Source organism: Magallana gigas, chromosome 6 (genome assembly GCF_963853765.1).
Source record: "Magallana gigas chromosome 6, xbMagGiga1.1, whole genome shotgun sequence".
In the NCBI taxonomy this organism is placed as follows: Eukaryota; Metazoa; Mollusca; class Bivalvia; order Ostreida; family Ostreidae; genus Magallana; species Magallana gigas.
This window is the reverse complement of record NC_088858.1, coordinates 11,008,180-11,030,338: the sequence shown is the minus strand read 5'-3', so window position 1 is coordinate 11,030,338 and position 22,159 is coordinate 11,008,180. Positions and strand designations below refer to the sequence as shown.

Sequence of the window (22,159 nt, the reverse complement as noted above, 5' to 3'; positions counted from 1 at the left end):
GAAACCTTTGTAACTTTTTTTCTAAAAAGGCGTGTTAAAAATGTTTTAATTCTTCATTATAACTGGTGAACATTCGCGGTTAGATATACAAATGTATACATAGACATGTATAGGACACAAAAAAACCCTTTGAAATGACTGCAAAGAGTAAACGATTTCTCAACATCTTACTATTTGTTTAAACTCCTGGTGAACAGTTGGTCAATAAAGTTTAGTAAAAACCCAATGCACTATTTACGATTTATATTGTCTATTCATATAGCTAAGGCATTCTTAAGAGAGTTTATGAAGCAAACATTGAGAACCATCACTTCGTTTGAATGCAAAAGCCGTTGTCCCCTTTGCAGAGTTCATAATGCATGACAGTTGCCTTTACTCGTATATGCGTCGAGAGAGGAGGTTTATGATGGTAATGTATTGTAATAAACTCGACTAAATACCACCATATCTCGCTTTATCTGTGTCAATATTGACTTCCTATCTGTAACTATTTAACAGCGCTCTCAAGGTTTACATTGGTCAACATTGAGTAACCTTCGGCTCTATTATGACGTCTACTGCCATGTGATAATTATTCATTATCACCTTAATGCTTCGGTGTAAAAGCTTCCGTCAATATTTGCTTTTTGCACATTGCGGGCGCATTTCCTTGCTCCATTTGTTCGCCATAAACAATGGTCTTCAATGGTCACTAAAAGTCCCTGATGCTCACACATTTTATGGCCTTACATTCGCAAAGATCCACATTGTTTTTTTGCTTGGCTGGATGTGTTTGTTGTTTGCTCTTCTTTTTTTTTGGGGGGGGGGAGCATATTTATGTTTTTATTTATAAATGGAGAGAACGGTTTTCTGATGGCCAATACATGTAGTTTTCCTACGGATCTGCAATGATGAAACAATCATTTCTAGTTCCGTAATCGAATTCCTTAATTATTCTTGCACAGTTTCTTATCTGGAAATCAGAGGGCGACATTTAAAAGATTAGTTTCTGATCAGGGTATTCATGGTCAACACTGAGCATTTTCAAAGTTTTTTCATTCGGAGATTTAATTGTCTGCAAACATTTGAATTGACGCAGAGAACTAGATCTGCTCACTACACGAAGGAACACAGTCTAATGCTTTCAAAGACGTCATCGCTACGCGGTTCGGTCTACTTAAACTGTTGCATAAAACTGGCGTCCATCCGCTTATTAATTTCTCCCTATCAAAATGGCATTTCATAAACTCATCAAATATTTGTCATATATGTAAAATTTGTCTTGGCACCCACTTAATAAAAAGAAGAGACAATATTTGATCCTTGGCTTTGCATTCGTGGGGAATTAAAAACTGTATACACAGCTATCGTGAAAACATTCCAACACAACATGTATATGTAAGTCTCAGCTATATACCCCTAACCAAACGGTGAAGACTAGCCCGTGATGTTCACTTGGGGTTGTTCAATGACCGAGAAGGTTTAGCCATGACTTGAATGAGAATTCACAATCAAAGGATTTTAATTAGTTTTATACCCCGGATGTTGGATGTTGAGAACAGTTGCGATGGATAATATAGGTTTATGCAACCTACAGATAGGACTCAGTTTTTTCGTCCAGGAGCATACTCATAATGGCTCCATATCCAGAGATCCTAGGGAGGATAAGGTAGGCCGGATACGTCTATCCTTTCTCATCCATCATATCATATCCATATTCTTCAACTAAAATCGCCAGATATATAGGGACCGAACGTACTATTTCACTTCACGTGTTTTGTGGTCATCACAATGCAAGCCAATTTAAGAACGGCCCACTCTTGCCCAAGGAGGCAGAGGAGACGGGAATTCGTTGAATAAATTCGTGAAGTAAATGGTGAACATAAATGAGATGTGTCTATTTAATGCACACCTCATTTTTGTAAGAGTAGGTTACGTTGTTGGAACCCAATACCTGTATGAGCTAGGAATATATTGCCGATATTCGTGGACTAATTCTAAGCTTAATTTCTTTTTTTAAGCTTTGTTCTATCACCTTTGAGTGGTAAATAGGAGAGAAAATCTATGCAAGTTTCCAAATGAATTGTTCATTGTCTTTTTTAGATTCATATGGGATCTACATTGTTTTTAATCATTACCCCAACCCCTGGCCAAGCAACTTCACGATATACTATCCTATTGTAATGTTTGGTTAGATTTCGAAATATGCACATCGGTCTTTGTAACCCCCCCCCCCCCTCTTTTTTAACTATTGCTTTAAACTCGATCTCTTTTATTTGAGCTAAATCGAGCTATATATTAGTATCTATAAAACTGATAGATAATTATTAATAAGTTATGAACGAAAAATTAATGTGTATATATATCATTTCATCTAAAGCCTGCGTTTCAGAAATACATGTAGTGTATTTGAAAAAAAGTATTACATTCACAAATAGTAATCTTATTTTTGATTTAAGATCTGGACTCCGACTTCGTTTACCAAGCTTCATGTGACTATTCACGAAACAAAGCATAGGCATATCGTTAGAATGTTTATTCAATATCATGAGAATTAATGCCCTGAATTAAGGACAAACGAATATTTCTGGTAACTAACAGGAACGAACCGGAAGGGAAAATTAATATTACATGTATTAGAACTGCACATATTTTGATATACTTTAAAGGGACTTGGACATGATTTAAGATTAAAAATTTTATTTTTATATTTCATGTATAAAATGGTTAAATGGTGCATTTTAAAAGATAAACAAAAATATTGAATGTTAAAGTCAAGTTACAAGCTAACAGAGGTTATGTAAACAAAGCTCGAGTCTGATAGTTGTTTACAAAAAATGTAATGTAGAAAATCACCATTTCTTAGACAAAATGACATGTAAAAAACAATTTAAACTAATTCAATATCTTCATAAATACTATTATCAACAAAAAAAAAGGATACATTTGATTGAAACTTACACTAATACAACACATATGTAAAAAATGACAATGTTGAGCTTTGTTTACCAAACAAAGAATTATGAACTCTGCATATTGTTTATAATTTGATATTCAAATTTTGACATTGCATTATAAACTTCTATATTTATCAGTATAAACATTGAAAATGGAAAAATAAAATTTGAAAATTTTAAGTCAAATCGTGTCCAAGTCCCTTTAAAAAGAAATGTTATATATACAACTATATTTACCAGCATCACAATCGTACATGTATTGTACATGTATATGTCAGTTCGACCAGAAAAGGGCATCATCACTCAGTTTTATCATAACTATGGAAACAATGACGTCAGTGCGGACATCGTGCATATTACTGATAAATAGTTTATTTTCCCAGTTCCTATGTTAATTAGGTTTGTAAGGACAGCTAAACTACTCAGGTGAAGGGAAAACGCGATTTTTTAAAGCAAAGGTTAAATTTAAACTGAAACGAGTCACAGAAGCATAAGCCTAAATCAATTCATATCAAAAATAAGAGAACAATACTCGGTCTTGCGTCCAAACCGCCCCTTACCTCTGACATATATGGTATTTTAGATTAAGCCAGAGACCTTTATTCTAACCTCGTTAATTGAATTCCAAACTCTGTCTTGATTATTTGTATTAATCTTAGGACATGACGATCTGGATGGCATTCAACCCCAGGAAAAATTATTCATTGGATTTGTGGCTGTAATTTTTTTTCTTCGAAAACTGTTTATCGTATTGATTTGTAATTAATGTAATGGAAAACTGTGTGTGCCATGTTCGTCCCATGTAAAAATTATATGTTTAATAAAGCAACATGGAAACGATTTAAAATTAAAATGTTAAAATATTGTTCTTGCAATGGAAGTAGATCCATTTATAAAGCTATTAAGTAAAACTTTAAAGTTTTTGTTTAATGTTTTGAAATAAAAATTCGCGATTTTCTTCTAATTTATTTTTAGAATATGATTGTTTGATTTTTTTGGCACATAAACTTTTCCTTTGAAAATTTATCCTGTGGTCTTGAATATTAACTGTGAATTTTAAAGTTTCGTAATTAAATGTTTATTAACTATAGCAAAATGTCTATCCATCGTTTTTGGTGGGTTTCTCCCCATATATTCATAATAATTATACATTAACCAAATCAAAAAAAAAAAGATTGAGTGTCTTATTAGAAACTAAAAAAAATAGTTCCCACATTTTCTATAATAAAACCCAATAATTCTGTCTTCCACATATAAAAACATATACAAAAGGTACTCTATATATCTTATATACTGTAAAATTGGGTGCGATATTCTCTTTTTTTAAAGCTGTAATTTACAAATATGACAATATCTATATTTTTATCTTTAAGTTAAAAAAATTCTCTCTCTCTCTCTCTCTCTCTCTCTCTCTCTCTCTCTCTCTCTCTCTCTCTCTCTCCACGAAGTATAGTACATTGTAGTTACTTTGCATTTATTGAGCATTCAAGTTATGAATTTATTTAAAAATATTATTACGTAAATAATCTTTTCAAGTTTTTAGAACCTTTCTAATAAACTCGTATGTTGGCATAAGTTACCACTTCTGTTGCTAGCATATCAAAGTGATCTAAACTTTAGATTCTAAAGGCATGATTTGAAATGTGTTATATTTTTCAGTTGTATAAAGCAAAAAGTCTAAAGGGAGAGGAGAGGTATGGCTGTCATTATATTGGGTTTGTGTATGTCAAAGAAAGTTCAATGTCGATGTCAAGGGTGTACATCTTCTCCAAATCAAAATATCAATTGTGTGACTCCTGTCGAGCTAAACCCGATCAATATACATCCAGTTGGGCGTTGAACCGTCCTCAGAGGTTTATTTTGTCTCGTTGACTTATCTTGCACATATACAACAATACAATGAGAAATTTGCTATAGAATCCGATAATGTCGACAGAAAAATAATAAAACGTGCATTAATCCTGTGGTTCTTTAAATCTTGCCGTAGAATGGTATGAAAAGAAAGCTCGTTTATATAAGTAGTCGAAAGCCAATAATCATAATCGGTTGATCTACTAGCATTAAAACTATATAACTTGTCTCACAAGACTTGGCAAAAGAAATGGCTATGAAGGTTTTCGGATATTTTCCATGATCAGTTATTCTGTCCTGTTCGTAAATGTTAGCTGTAGGTCTGTAGCACCCAGTCTGAAAACATTCGAACGAACGACCTGTCAAAGAACTTGTATAAAAATAATATAGGAAAATGTTCAAATTTTAAAGCTTTTGGATGATTTAAAAGTCTCTTTTAGTCTCAATATCAACGCATAATGAAAAGTTTTACATTTCACATTTTGTTGGTATAATATGATTAATCTATAAATTACCCCTGATAAATGTATATATAATTGTATGCTAATTGTCATATTGTAGTCTGTTACCCATGAACCACGTTTTATTTTGCGTGAGCGAATAAACTGAATTGAAATTAAGCCAGACTAACCCGAAACTTTTGATAAGCATTTATAAATAACCCAAAATAAAAAATCAAAATAATATTAAACAAAAACATAGCAAGATCCACAAACTGTCGAATGAGAATAACTCATTTCCAATCATTAATCAAGAATCAAAGTCATAATTTTCGTAACTTACATCATAAATATATATTTATCATTGCATTGATTTTTCTCTCATAGGTCTGTATATACATACATTGTATGTACACGATTCGCTTTCTTGAGTGTAACTCTTCAGTCTTTAGAGGCAGGAAAGCGTTTTTCTTAGGGATTTCGAAGCAGATGACAGAGAAGTGTATGTCTGCATTTTACATGATTAGAGCGATGACTTCTGTTTACAAAGCAGGGATATTGGTGTCAAATTGGGATAATTTAGGCGATTAAAAGGATCGTTTCGATTATTTTGAGGCTTTGGAGGATGATATTTAAGTGCTATTGGCGATCAGTGTGATATGGCGTTAGACATGTTTATTTGGAGTCGATATCGTACCTGCCAATAAGCATTTATCTGAGGTGGGGGGAAGGTCAACATGCATTGGATTTATTTGATACACAGAAAGAGTGCAAGTTTGTTACAATTTTTTATGAACTAGTTTTAACGAATTCGCACATGTGGATGTTATTTATCTTGCGGTTTTGATGCAATCGTCCCTGGTCACAATGGGGAATTGCCAGTGCTACAGAAAAGATAAGCGACCAGTCCCTGCAGCTCAGTATGTGCAGGTTTGTATGATTTTTTAAATTCATTTGAATTTTGAAGAATATAAATCTCTCTGTGGTGAGAAATTTTGCAGCTCCTAATGGCCTTCTTTATTGTTGGTCTGATGATGGGCGAAGACTGCCTTGACCATGGTGTCTGGCAGTTGATGGTGATTTATCTTGTTTATGTTGACACACACACATATAGGCCTATATACCATAGAGTTTCTCTTGTTGAGGGATATAAGAGGGAAGCCTAGTTTGTCAGCAGTTACCCTCATGTTTCAAAGGATTTGTGGTCATAGGGTTAAAAGATCACTACCCTCTCTGCTGACACAATATAGTTCATTATTCTCAATTTAAAAGATATTTAATTATGTTGAAAACTATACATTGCTCAACGCATGGGATTATTGAATAAAGAACCCATTTTGACCTTTTCTTTCACTTTATCAATTTTCTGTCTGATTTGGAAAAGTACCAAGTTCTTGGAGTGCATTCACCAGTAATGTGTTTGTACACTGTACAACATTACAGATTAGATGTGTATTTATCAACATGATTCTACAGGCAGGCAACATGTCTCTTTGTAACTCTGAATGCTTATTTCCACATAATATCTCTTCAGAAATTTTTTTTCTGTGTGTACAATAGTTCAAAGAATTTCAATATATACATGTGTTTGCCCTTGTGAACTCGATGTTTTGAAGAAAATGAAGCTGAGCGTAAGCAAGGTGACAAGGTTATTGGAAATGTCATTTACATTTTCTGTTTGCCAGTAAGATTCTGAGTCTTGAAACTAAGATCAATAACATTTAATCTGTCAACCCCAGACGTCGATCATTACTCATTAGTAAACAAGTTTTCTTTCTTAAACTGCTGATTTTTCAGTTGTGAGCCATTAATCGTGTTGTTTTTTTTTACTCTATCTCTTCTTTCAATTCAGTCCACTATCAGTTAACTTGAAATGTATATACATGTATGTAGACAACTTTTACATCTAACCAACTTCAACTCTGAAGAAATTGAGTTTAATGCATCAAATGGCAAGTGTTCAAAACATGTTTACATAAACATACTTCTGTGTCTGGCATGAATATCTGCACATAGTATTTGATACTCTAGTATGTATGGGAAGGCAGTAATAAGCAATTTATACAAAAAGCTGCCTTGTTTACCGTATACTTGTATAAGTATTAGTGGATTCCTAGGACAACAATTCATCATCTGTGTGGTCATCAACATACATGTCTAATCATCTCTGCTTCAGCTGACCTCTTTACTTTATACTTAGTCTCTCAGCTGTCAAGGCTTGATTGTAAACAGAAATGTGACTGGGACGGCACTAGACACGGGTTGGAGTGTTAATGTCTGGACCTCAGTTTCGCTCTAGGCCAGCCATTTCATATCCAATCTCTTGTCATAGTTTCTCTCTCAAAGTTAGCTTTTGGTTGAACTTTTCTTTTCCATTTTTTATGTCTAAAAATGTTTGTCCATGCAAACAAAATGTTTGCAATTTCAAATCCTGTCAAAATCAGTTTTGCATGTATGATATAAACAGAGTGATGTATAAACTTATCATCCTCAAATATACATCTTAATAGGTTGTGGCAAGGAAATACATTGCTACGAGCTTTAATATGCACCATTGTACCTCATAGTGCATTTTGATTTCAAGGTTTTACCACACAATTATCTATTGTTGTTTTTTATCTCTCAAGACTCAAGAGACAGCTTTTACATATACAATCAATAAACTAATATTTTCTTCATTATCATATAAATGCATGGTGCAAGGATTTAAATTTTCTGAAAGATTACTTGTGCTAACTGCATAATTTGAGAAAACTGCATAATTTGTTCTCATATTATGCTTTATTGTGTACCTTTATTTATCCATCTGATTTTCTTTTTATTGCAAGAATCTATTCCTTAAAATTTTAAGAATACACTGGATTTGGACTATGTTAATATCACTTTCAACCTCATTGATTTTTTTCTTATAAACAGATGAATATTAATATCTATAAAACTGCTTTTTAATGTGCTAAAGCAATGCATCTGTATGTAATGTAACAAATGAAATTTTTAGCATTTTTTTGTTTCTTTTAGGTGGTGTGGATAAGTATATAAATAGTCATTGCTGTTGAGAAAATAACCAAATGGTCTCTGCTGTTTAATTGTTTTGTGTTCTATCCTGGTCCATTTTGCTGAAATTATTTACCAGCTGATGCTGGAGGTTACTGTAAAGCAACTTTTATTCATGTTTGAGAAATTTCTGGGTGGTTCGCAAGTGTCTCCTCATCGGAAATATTTCTCGCTGTGAACCAGTCCTCATCTTATGGTGGTCTGCGTAAGGCTTGGTTGCGAACATTAGTTGTCCCGAACCAGTTTATTGTTAATAAATTGGGAAATAAAGTTGTTGCGAATAAAAGTTGGTTTGTAGCAACCTGCGATGGACTTGTGTCTCATCCAGAGGGAGTCAGTGATTATCACAGAAATTATATATCTGTTTTTTTTCGCGTGTCACAAAATTTGCGAAAATGCGGAAAATCTGTAACATTTTTACTTTGTGGCACTCATTTTTTGCAATACTAAGTTTTTTATAGAAATTCAAACAAGATATAATTTCTGCGTATTCAATTATTTGCGATTCAAAAGTGATCGCGAAAAAAGAGAAAATTTGATCATCGCAAAAATTACCGCAGATATGGTATTATCTCTGACCATTTGAGTTTCTAAGCATGGAAAAAAGATATAAGTAAGAAATGATTTGATATTTATCATATTTGAGGGAAAATTATCTTCACCAAGTATTTCCTTGAATGAATTTTTTAGGGAAGGAATTGTATAAATTTTACCCGTTAGTTTTATGTTGATAAATGCTATTGGCTTTACTGTTCAATATTGCTTTGCCTAGTACTCAATGATATTTAGCTTAAAAGTATGTTATTAGGTACTTGTAATGTTCAAGATTCAAACTTTATGGATGGAGGAAAACTATCATATCACAACTTTTTCCTATATAGGCAAGTTTTAACATAATGTTACGTCTTACTCTCGATCACTATAAATGAACCAAAATATATGGCATCATACAAACTCAAGAATCATCAAAACAATGGAAACTACCGGTACCCCATGAAGATTGACACTTTACTTTGTCACACATACTGTACAAGTAAATTAAAATATCACATGGGTTTCTTTATTTCTGTGTCTCTGGTTTTCTTGAATAAGACAGTCTTCCCTCATTAGTTTTGTCTGTTTTGTTGTATTGTCTGCTTTGCTTTTGGGTTGAGTTTTTAGAATGGTGAAATAATTTAATTACCGGTATAGGTATTTAACTTTCCTGATTATATGTGTTAAATGAAAAGGAAAAGTAAATCCATACTTGTATGTATTCTGTGTGTCTGATTTCATTTTTGAGTTTGTCAGTCCCACAGCGATATTTTAGGAGTTGCTCATAGTTCCTCCTATAGCAGAGTGAAAAGGCTACGTGGTCATTGCCAACAATGATCAATATGCAATTACAAATAAATCTTTTTTTCATGAGGCTTCATAGATACTTTTTTGTGTTATTGTATTTACCAAAATGGAATCTGTCAGTCAATTGACCATTCAGCGAAACCTATTTGCATGATTATTTGCAGAGAAAGAGATGGGGAGAAAATTTTCAAATACAATTTTTTTTTGGGGGGGGGGGGGTGATTTCAAGTAAATCAACTTAAAGTATAGAAATTGAACACGTTTTTTTTTTAAAGCAGACAACTTGCATCAACTTGCATTAAATGTCTGTCACATCACAGCAGTATGCATTCAATGTTTATTAATTGAGCGGACATGTTTTTTCATTACACTCAGTCAAGAAAATACTACAATGCAGAATGGCATGACTAGGGGGTAAATGTATGCAGTCTAATTATCAAAGCCTTTATCCCAGTGATAAGGTTAGAGGGAGAATCAATAATGGTTTATTGTTCATTTTTTATACACTGCCGTTTATTTACGTCATTGGCTTCACTCTCAGAACTTCAACATGACAAGAGTCTATTACAATTCATAAAACAGATTTGTCTGTGTAGAATTTTCTCATGATGTATACCGAAGCTTGCAGTATTGACAGAACCAACTTTTTTTTCTGAGGCAGGGGAAATTGGTGAGATATTGATTCAGATCCAAAGCTTTCCACACACATAGAGAGAGAAACCATGTATGCATTTATACACATTGGGAAAAAAAATTGAACTATTTAACTGAATTAATCCCCTCTTCTTTGATTTGTTTAAAAAAGGATTTGGTTCCAGAAAAGACTTATCTAAAGCTTAGATGAATTAGCAGAAATGAAATAATTAATGGGCAAATTCTATATTAAACCATGCTACTAATGCATGCAATAAACATGTATATTGAATTTTTCTAGTCACATACTGAACTTATGACCATGTTATGGCACACATATATCTATATTAAAAATTTGATAGACTTTGGTTTGCTGTGAGATGATGAACCTTCATTGTTTATGTAAGATATACTGATTGTTTTATGGTACAGATCATCGAGGTCTTGTATATCTTGTGTTCGTCATGTCGGCCTGTCACGGCAGGCTTGCTTGTGGTGAGTTCATCAGTCCATTCATGTGAACAATGTTGGGGTCAAGGATACTCTGACAAAAGGTTGAGGATTAATGAGGTCACGCAGAAGGAAATTGTAACATTCAAGTGTTCAGTATGTGGTATTGATTGTGTGCTAATTAGCAGCATTGTAATTAATTTAAAATGATACGTGGTTAAAAAGAATGTTTAAAATTTTGTAGTTCCTGAAAAGGTCAACAATTGAACTCCTACAAAGGACATACTGGTAAAATTACTAAAGACATTGGATGCCTGCCATAATTATGGATTTCAGGCTTAATAATTTAATTTCCTTTTCATTATCTGTGTACAGTTGTTCATTTGCACAGAGGGTGTGACTTACTTTATTCAGTGCTGAAACTTTTCTTGTAGCACCATACCTATGATATTTTACTCACATGTATTGAATATAAGTGGTGGGATCAGTTTTTTTCCTGTTTACAGTCAAAATCTTTACCCCTGCAGGATTGACCATTTGACCTTGACATTTAAGCATATAATTTTAACAAATCCATTCGATAAGAGGTTTTCTACAATGTGATAGAGCTTTATTCAAGTATTTTCAATCTTTCATCTTGATCAAGAATCAATTGGCATTTACTTTACCTTTACTTTATCGATAAAAAATATTTCCCTTTTTTTGACTTTGAGTCGTTAGAGGTTGGGGAGCAGTGCAAACTGCTTGCTTAAATAATGTACCTGTATACTGCAAATTATTGTAGGGATACACAAACTTGATATAATGATATTATATTACATATCAACATTTTATCACTAGTTGTAAATTGTCACAATGAACAATTTGTCCAACATTGGTAAGTTATTGAAATTAAAACCCAAACTTTAGACTGATATGTATTTATCCTGAGATTGTTTCACAGATGAGATATGTTTCAAAGGTTTGATTCAAGAGTTAATCTTTCGTAGTTTAGGTCATTTACCCTATTATCATGATCATTGATAAAATAAAACCTCAAATGTGCTTGTATAGATTAGAATTCTGAAATAAAATCTTCACATGTTAATTTAAAGAAATTTGTAAAAGTTATAAAACTGGTCAGCTTCTTCAATTTGTGAACATGTTTATGATAAGTCTTGCTCATTGGGTTCAGAGAGTGTATTAAATTATTTTGGAGATATACCTATACCAGTTAAATGCATTTTATTTTCAAAAAAATATAAAATCTGTCCTGGATCAAAATATTTTCAGGCAAGAATTTAATGTTTAATGATTTCTTTTACTTGTCTTTCATTTAGACACTTTTTGTCTTGGGAAGTTTATGTTTAGCGTTCTGTCAATGACTGTTATAACCTAGTGATGACTTTGTATACATACCAATTGTTTTATGTAAAGAGTAGGTCAATTTCGGTTCTTGGTTCCTCAGCCTCAAAGTATTTTTTTCATCATAAGAATGTTATTTGTCCTTCAAACTTTACAAATGAAATAAAATAAAAAGAAATTCACTGATATGGTATCCATGCATTTTACAAAGTTATTGCAAATTTGCCCATGATGGATATAATGGAATAGATATACAAGTTGAGATCAAATTTAAAAAAACCCAGTAGTACCAGTGCATTGGTGGCTCTAATCCCTTTACCTTTATGGAGTAGGTCTCCATGAAACCACTAAGTCAATCAGTTTTGTTCAATAACTGTGTATTAGTCTAATTATATTTGTCTGTATTAAATGCAGATGGTATGGTACGAATTACAAAAATTCCGGATAATTTAGAGTTATCAAACATTACCAAGGATCGGAGATTGTTAAGTTGTATAAACCAGATTTTGGGAGCCACGGATTAGCACACCGAACACATAGGATACTAAAACTTAGTCAAAAGGACTGCTCGTACATATGTGAATAATTAGGCTTTTTTTATAAGCAAAGTCACATTTTTAAACATGTGTCCCTAAGGATTATCAAAATCATTTTATATAAAAGTAATTGTGTTATGTAATAACCTTGAAAAATATGAGTTCATCAATATTGATATTATGCATGTTATTTGTATGATAGTTTATTAACTGATTTTGCACCTAATTGGAGCACCCTATGGACGTTTACGTTCAGGCTACTTGTGAGTAGAAGTTGGAATTTTTTTCTCTCTGTCTCTGTGTTCTGGTTTTACTCTCGACATGTAAGCTGCACTTTGAAGAAGCTCTTCGAAGCAATTCAAGTTTCTCACTGTGGGTCCCACCCTGATATGATTTAGATTAAACTATGAAAATGCCTGATATAAATTCTCAATTTTTGTTGAAATGATAACATTTTTGGAATGATAAATTATGAGTCAGAATATGTAGAGCATGTGTTAGTTTGTATTTGAAACATGGATAGAGTTGGGGCCTTTTAATATGATCAGCCTAAAGAGATAGAAAATGTGTTCAATATTATTTTCTGATGGTGATGTTGGGAGAAAATAATGTACTTGTATGATATTTTAATATTTTGTGCATTATGTATGCTGTTTCAACATTTCAAGAAATTGTCGTTTTCTGACTGTACAGTATTAAAGAATAATCGTGAAATGAAGGAAATTCAAATTTTGAGGCAGCTAGCATTTGTGCAACTGTACAAAGACCTAAAGATTTGCCATCAAGTGCAAATATATATTTCTAGGTCTTTTTTCCCCGTTCCAAAAAAATAATACCAATGGAGACGTGATATACTATACTACCACCAGTAAATCATCAAACTTTATTTGATATCTTTGCTGCAATATAGATGGAAATGGCCTTGAGAGGGGTTGATAGATGAATTTTGTTTGCCCCTGGCATAGGTCATTGACGTGTAAGCCGATAATACATGGCAAGAATTGTCTACATTCATTAACATACATCTTGCCTTGGCAAACTTGACAACTCTAATGTGAAATATTTCACAGGCATGATATACGGAAGTCAAATCAAGATGATTCCAGACTTCTGGCTCAGGAAGCCGCGTTTAAAGTCCCGTTGTCTCTAGCAGGGACATTTGACCCTCCTATTGCAATGGTTACTTTGTTAAAATGTCTGTCTGTGAACGACAAGTAATGTATCATTTGCCACATTTCCAAAAGGTTCTTGGATGATGCATTATGAAATTATTCTATTTTCTAACCGAAAAATGTTGCATAAATGTACTTTAAGAGTTATTCTTGTTTTTTATCCTCAAGAAATTTTTTTAGATGTAAAAAACTGACTTTTCATTTTTCTTGTATGCATTTAAACGGTGAGGGCTTAGTCATAGATTTTATTGTTGACTTGAGGATTTTATTGCAACGTTTATTTGATAAAATTTAATTAATTTGTTTCTCTTCATTATGCTCAAAAGAAATTAAGTTCATTCATATTCATTCACAAACGAGTATATATACAAAGCAGTCATGAACAAAATCTCCCGCAATATTTATGATAGGGGATGATTCAATCATTCAAATGAATTTTGAATCAAGCTCGCATTATAATACGTTTGTTAATTGGAGAACTATGTCAGTGTTTTGAATGCTCTAATTGGAATCAGGGAGATAAATTATCAAGTGTGTGTTTTCACTTTGTCACCTTTTTGTTGATTCACAAGAACTGTGTCTTTCATTTGACAACGTAATTCGCAATCATTTTAACGAGCAAAACTTCTGTAAAATTAAGTTTGCGGGTTTAATGTTACATTCTGGGAACTCATGTCCGCAACTTCCTTTTGTAATTTGTGAAAAAAAGGTAATGTTGACCTAATTTGAATGTGCATCTTGTCCATACTTGGCTGACTCACAGAGCACTCAACAGTGTCTGCATTCCAAGAAAGTATGTAATCTTAATGGGCCTGTTTGACATATGATATATTGTGTGTACATTGAATTCATTTTTGCTTTGGAGCAGTCAAGGTAATGTGCGACTGACAGGAGTAGAAGGAAATAGGTGTATTAACATACACAAGTTTTTATAAACAGAGGTGCCTTTTATGGAGACAGAGCAGGACTAAGCAGTGAAAGGACTTGCGGATGATCATGACACTTGACACTTACAACAAACTTGTGGACTGGAGTCGCCTGTGTGTGGATTAATGCCTGTTAACAGCAAGGAGCCGTATATGTTCTGTAGAAATGTTTGCCAGCTATAACTTCAACAGGTGTTACTGACTTTTGAAGGCTTTAAACTTTTCTAGGATCAAGTGGCATTACTGTTTTTGATCGTCATTTGAATGGATTTTTTTTATCCAGTTTTGGAAGTTGTGTTCTCAACTTGGAGTTGATTTTTGCACCTTTTTCTCACGATAGATCGGCAATTTACGGCATCAAAATAGGGCCTGTACTGTACAATAGTTCTTACTTCCCTTTTGGAAACACTGACAGAAAAAATGCACTGATGTGTAATGTAAGTAAAGACTGCTGGCCTCCCAATTACCTTGACTTTATATGCAGTGTTTATGTAATATTAAGATTTCCAGACGGAGACACCTTGGTTATCTGGTGTTAAACATTTCATATGTCTTGTCAACTTAGTTACGAAGATATTCTAATAAGCATACATGTACTATTTTTTGGAGAGAGAATATATCTTGTTAAGATGTTAGCTTTATGAATTGTAAGTTAGTATAAATTTGTGCAGAAGTCTTCGAGTTATGGAAATATCTGTATTGTGTTTCAGTTTAAAGAATTGTTTGATTATAGCATTATTTCAGCTAGAGTACTTTTGAAAAATCGTTGACAGCTAGGATGGGCAAGAGACATATTGATATAGGTATTTGTAGACAGGGAACAATAGATTAAACAACAGGAAAGGAAAAATAACTTACATATACCTATTATTCTTGTAATTTAATGCCTCTGAGTCTATAAATATATGGAGAGAGATCTAGGTGAAAATGAAAGAGGTCTGTATAAACATCAGATTTTGATTTGTATGTTAATTGTTTTCTAACTTTTTTAAGCTCCCGTGCTGTGACTTAATGGCATAGCTCTAACATGGTTCTATTCTTCAATGTTTGAATGACATACCGTAAATTTAAATGTTTATCGATAGTTGAGCATGCAGTGTGTCCGTGGAAGAGTCGAAGGTTGCCAAGTAAAAGAAAATTAGCTGTTTCGATTATTGTACTGTGCGAACAAATTTCTATAAAGTTCACAATGAAGTATGTTTCTAGATAATGGATAGATCTTTATCTTGCCGCGTCAGTGTGTGAAAATTGAAGTGCAGGAGACCTTAAGCATTCAGACATTATATTAAAAATTTCTTTTGATGTAAATCTTTTATTTACATAGAGATACCTCTGTGTTCAAGTTGAAAGCTTCAGCATTATGCAAACCAAAGTCGGTTGAATATTGAACAATTTTTAACTGAAAGTAAAAAACAACAAAAAATATCGGTAAGAGTACATGAAACTCCTCATGGAGTGCTTTGTTTAGTAGACTATGATGTGGGGACAAAATTAAGGTATCCATTTTGTGATACAATGCACCTGTGTCTGGCTTATAGGAGCTGAATGTAAACATCTTTTTTATGTACAAATAATTCGCTTATTATCAAGAGTTTCTTTCAATTGACATAATTCACCTGATTTATAGGCTGTTCAGAAATAACGTGTTGTCTCGCGAGTCACAAAAGATGTATATTTGGTGGATACACTGTTGTACGTTTTGATGTACCTAAGTAGAACATTAGTAACATTTCCGCTGAGAGTGTAGCTAGGGACCCACACGTCAACAAGATTCCCACTGTGTTAATAGCTTCACAGAAGCACTAACTGTCAACACATTGTTTTCTGACATGGACCTGAAAATTATCATTTTTATTAAGGTTTTGTGTCATGTGAGTATGCAGAAAGACTGACCCAATAAATAGGAAATTCAAACGTTTTATGCGCAACATGGGTATATAACCAGACCTTTAAGTTTTTGAAACTTTAACAACCTTATTTCTGGGATACTCTGCATTCTATTGTGCAGTTAAAATGTTTTTATTTCACTGGCGTAATACATGTACGTACAATATACTAAGTAATTCAGATGAAAATTATTTATTTAAATGTGGTGATAATAAATTTGTTCAGAATAATGTGAAAACTAAGTGAGCCAGAGGTGAGAGATGATTTATTTAATTACCATGGCCTGTTGGTAAAGATAATGCATAATGCTACTATATAAACCACATTTTCATGAATTGCATGTTAAGGATCTGGCTTGTTTGCATGTCCATTTCCTGAGTGTTGAAAAATGAAGTCAACAGATTTCTGAGACAGATTTTAGAGACTGAAAAAAAAACACTGGCTACCTATTTAGCACATTTTGCACTTATCAAAGTAAGATTGTGACAGGCACACAAAATGAGAGGTGTGGAAGTTATGTTTTCATGAACTGCATAAACTATTGAGATTGAACTGAGATTCCATCAATTGTACTGGGAATGGAAGAAAACCTTAAATACTGTAGTGTTTTGCATTTAAAGCGCTATTATTTAGATGGCTTTCCTTTCAACAGAGTATTTTTTGCATTTCAGAATACAGAGAATGAAGTGACATTTGGACCAATGAAGCTGAAACAGAAGAATTTATCTGTAAGTAACCCTTTAGATTATTTTTGAGGGGGAGGGGGGCTGGAAGGTGATATCTCTGGTTGAATCTTATAAGAATTTTTTTTTTACTTTTATATTCTGTCTATTTTTAATTTTTACGCATGGTGTTAGTTTTGACAACAAATACTGTAAAGCTGATGTCAGTAAATGTATTTTATTTACATATCTTTTCATTTCAAATTTTACATAGTATGTATAGCATGTATTCTAGATATCAGTGTTCAACATATTGAAGTTCAACTGTATATATATAATACATATATACAGTTGAACTTCAATACCTCAAAAACTGATATCTTGAATACAATGATTATGTCTGATGTGATTTTTAAGTCCCAAACACTTATTTTTTTTTATTTTACCCTTGATATCTCGAATACTTGGATATCTTGAAGTTTTTAAACAATCCCATCTTGTTCAAGATAATGAAGTTTGACTGTATATATATATAGGATCAGTCACTGTATGCATTGTATTCTCACTTCATTTACAACTATGACTGCAAAGTCATCTTATATAGATTATTAAAGCTTGCATTATTGAATTCTTTTAATGAAAATCATAAGATTAAGAGGTATAAAAATTAAATTTCAACCTTTCTCTCTTGCAATTAAATATTTGCAGTCTAAACCCTCTAAAAGAGGATATAAAAATGTTTAGTCATTTACAATAGGTTCCATAAACTTAGAATCATAATTCTGCAACATACCCTTATAGAGAAGTCACTGAACTTAAAATGTCTTATTATTCTATTTGTTGAAAGTAAATCAGGTGCCAGATTTTATTCTTATGTTTAGAATTCATTTTGCAACTAAAATACAGGCTAGTGGTTTGTTTATTTAATTCAACAAATTCAGCACTTAGAATTTCACAAGAAAAAAAAAATCATAAATATGGTAAATAATATGGATTCGTTTTGCCCAGGATGGTACTTTGGTTTGGGAGACTTGAAGTTTGCATTATGATCAAAATTCATAAAAATTAAATTACTTCGCAGAAAAAGTTACTGAAAACTGCACTGTAATGAAAACCGTATCATCAGGCAATATACCGGTAGGTGTGCAAAATTCAGGAAAACAAAATGACTCTTCATTTGTCAAAATTTAGGCTTTAATAGATCTTGCATTTTCTGAAAATAGATTAACTCCTTAGTTCATAGGGTTATGATTGACATTTAGATCAAATTCTTTACATATCAGGGAATTTATTAATAAAAGCAATATTAATGAGCTTTCATTCATGGTGACACAAACAAGTGAAGATTTACATGCTATTGAACAAATTTGATTGAAAATAATTGATTGAAAAGTGTGTGTGCAAACCGCTGTCTATACCTAAGAAACACACGAAGTGGAATTCAATCATTTATTGGCCAATATCATTCGATCTGATGACAAGATCATAAGTCAGAAGGGGAAAACTTGTTTTATTTCCTGTAAATTGGAGATGATGAATTGTCACTTAGAGTTTTACTGTGCTGACCTAATTCACAAATTGCTTTTCTCAGCCATTGTACAACAAAACTCAAAACAGATAGAAATTAAACTTTAATAAAATAAAAAAATCTGTAACAAGCTGAGCTAGTATTGTAGGGATATTTCTAAGAAAGCTGTGATATGGCAGTCATTAGTCAAAATGGAATATAGAACAAACTGTTTAATTACTGTGAGAGGACATTTGAGTGCACGCATGAAACCTATAACTTTTCTACGCATCATTTTAAATACTGTATTTTTATTATGATATACTTAACCTACTTCATATAATCATAATTCCCTGTATTATAATTTTTCCATTATTTGCATGATAATTACTTAAAGATAATGGAGACTTCACAGTATCTATTAGGAATGTTAATTACTTTATTCTGTTAGTTATTTGAGAAATCCTTTGTTGAGATAAAAACAATGATAAACCTTTAACTATCAAAAAGATACATGAACTTCAAAATAATTTGTATATTATGTGCAAGGTTCATTTTAATATTTCAAAGTTTAATTTTCACTCATAGAAAAGATGGAACATTAATGGGGGGGGGGGGGGGGGGGGGACTAGCACAGTGTGAGTTTGTGATCCAATGTAAAGTGTCTTTAAAATATTCTAGTCAGTGCTAATATGTACAAGTGTTATATGAGTATATTTACATTATCCAGTGTCTTTGCCTGTGATAACACTACGTATCGATTTTGTACTATATAACTCATAATACAAATGACGCCAAATTGAGGCACCAGCGGGGTTTGTTTATTTATATTTAAATATTTAATCGTACGATGGCCTAAAATTATATAAATATAAGTAATAAGGAATCATTCTTTGAATATTATGAGGTGATAATTTCGGTCGGGGCGTGATCAAATCTATCATAAAGACCTTTGGGCTTTATTGGATTTGATCACACCCCGACCAAAATTATCACCTCATAATACTCAAAGAATGATTCCTTATTCCTTTTTTATATGCATGTTATATGATGAAAGCTGGTCAGATAAGCCTTGGTGTTTAAGTTTTATAGAAGATACTACCTAATGATCATGAAATGTGAAAAAAAAATAGCTACAGTGTAAATTATATTCACATCCCCAGGGTGTATACACCTTAAAGCTTACTATTTAGTTTGCAATTAGAAGACAACAGTGGGTCATGTAAATTTACCTATGGGACCATAACCTTTATGTACTGTATGAACTGTAAAAAAAAAGAGCAGATAACTGTATAAAATCACACTCTCTGAATCTCTCTTGATTTATTCACGTAAAGTGGATTAAATGTTGTATCACATCCATCAGAGAGTTACATAGATGGAAGATCGAAGGAAGAATTGACTTAATGACCTTTAACAATTTTTTCATTACCTTTGTAGGTTATAATCGTATTTGTAAGTCTATAAATTCATTGCATGAACTTTTCAAAGCTCGATATGTGTATTGATCAATGATAGAAAAATTAGTCCATATATCAGTGATCTAATGTACTTGGAAGTCAATGAGTGAAAAATTGTAGTTTATACCTCCATGAATAACAGTGGGTCTTCTGTTGAGGTACTTTGGTCTCTAAAAATTTTACGTCATGGATTAAACTCATATAATGAATGAATTCTACACTGCTTAGTGAATAGATTATTAAACTCTGATAAAAAAATTGTTTACTGCAGCATCTTTTTGGTTGTTTCTTATATATTTAACTGAGAAGAAATTTAGACATTCTCTTATCAATCAGTACTGCAGCCGTGTGGATTGCCAAAAGGACTGCTTTATAGCTAGTGGCACAGACGCAAGTGAATATTGAAATATTCTTGATGGGATGTAAAAAACTAACCAGTCCAAAAACTGGTTTAAATAAAAACTTAGATAATGCCACTTGATTACAAATATTGGAATTTTTTGCTAGTAAATATAAGTTGTTTAATAAGATTGAGAACTTGGCTGCAGAAAATCATTTGATTCATTTAAAAATTGCTCCATCATAGACCACAAGTTAAAATTTGTATCAGCATGATCAGTGTATAAGCAGAGTCATACTGGTACAATTGGGTTCATTCATTGTGATTATAGATTGAGTTACATGTATTGATGTATTGCTGTGAAATCATCCCTTTTGATAAATTATTTGTGACACTGTTAATTGTTTTGGAGAGAATGACAACGTTTGTGTTGTAATTGACAGTCAAATAAGGATAAGAGCATGTTTACACTCCATTCTGAAGCAGTTCTGTATGTTTAAGGAAGTGTTTGGTTAGAGTTGTATGTTAGTAGATAGCGAGTGGGAGGGTTGGTAAGGTTTGTGGTTTTCGTTCTGGACCTATACATTATCAACATCACTAATCAGTCATTCCTCATTAAACACATTCTGATTTCAGTTCTGGCACTCCTTTGAAGATGATATTGTGGTATAATGAATGATTCATTCTTACATTTTGTGTTCTTATAAAATGCATGAATTAAAAGCGCTGAGGTTAGAGTTCCCGAACGTACTCCACCTGTTAGAAGGAATATTTTAATACAAGGATGTGTCCTGAGTCTCTTGTCATGTAACATATACGATCGTTAAGGCTATCACAGCAAAGTATCGAGGTCAAGGTCAAAGTTGGTCTACAAGCACCTAGGACCGGTGAACAGGAACAAACCCACTTGAACATGCACTTACATCTGCAGTGTTCAGACATAAAGGTACAGAATTTGACCCTGCTTCAACAGGCTTTTAATTATTATACTTGTACTATTAAATATATACTTATAACTTGTTGCGTGGGGTATGATGGGTTTGACCTGCCCTCAGTCGGTCTGTACGTCATTTGTTCTTGGGAATTTTTGGCTCTTTTGAACCTAGTATTTTGGCTATTTAATGAATATGTCAATTGATACAACTTCTTAGAAATCGCCACAATGAATTTTGTGAAACTTCGTTGGTATAAAGGACACAATTTTACCAGGATATTCTGATTCCATTATTTTTCTGGAATTTCGACCCTTTTGAATTTAGAATTTAATCCATATATTAAATTAGTGCAGTAATGAACAGTTTGTCAGCTCAACTCTTCTGAAGCCCTTGATGTATCTAGGACAATGTTTAGATGTGCATATTACCAGGATATGTTGATTCCATCACTTTTCTGGAAGTTTCAGTCCTTTTATAGTAAGAAGTACATTAGCCAGTACTGAAACAATTTGTCAGCGCAACTTCTCTTAAACCACAGAATGCAATTTTTAGATGTGCAAATTATCAAGATATGCTGATTCCAATATTTTTCTGGGAATTTTGGTCCTTTTATAGCAAGAAGTTTATTCAGTACTGATACAATTTGTTAGCGCAACTTCTCCTATACCGCAGAATATTATTTCTT

General features: G+C 32.7%; 1 protein-coding gene across 13 annotated transcripts in view; it reads left to right on the top strand.

Annotated features, from left to right (window-relative positions):
- The window catches only part of LOC105347718 (high affinity cAMP-specific and IBMX-insensitive 3',5'-cyclic phosphodiesterase 8B), a 61,942-nt gene that overhangs the window by 22,500 nt on the left and 17,283 nt on the right, over positions 1-22,159 (top strand). For 6 of the 13 annotated variants that reach the window (XM_034468238.2, XM_034468244.2, XM_034468236.2 and 3 more), the window contains one exon: positions 17,242-17,298. In XM_034468238.2, coding sequence (XP_034324129.2) covers positions 17,242-17,298 — 57 coding nt within the window. Of the gene's footprint in view, positions 1-1,416; positions 1,649-5,676; positions 6,158-14,600; positions 14,876-15,023; positions 15,121-15,595; positions 15,620-16,497; positions 16,555-17,241; positions 17,299-21,307; positions 21,486-22,159 lie in introns of those variants that run through there. The other 7 variants (XM_034468240.2, XM_034468241.2, XM_034468242.2 and 4 more) reach the window with 7 other exon arrangements.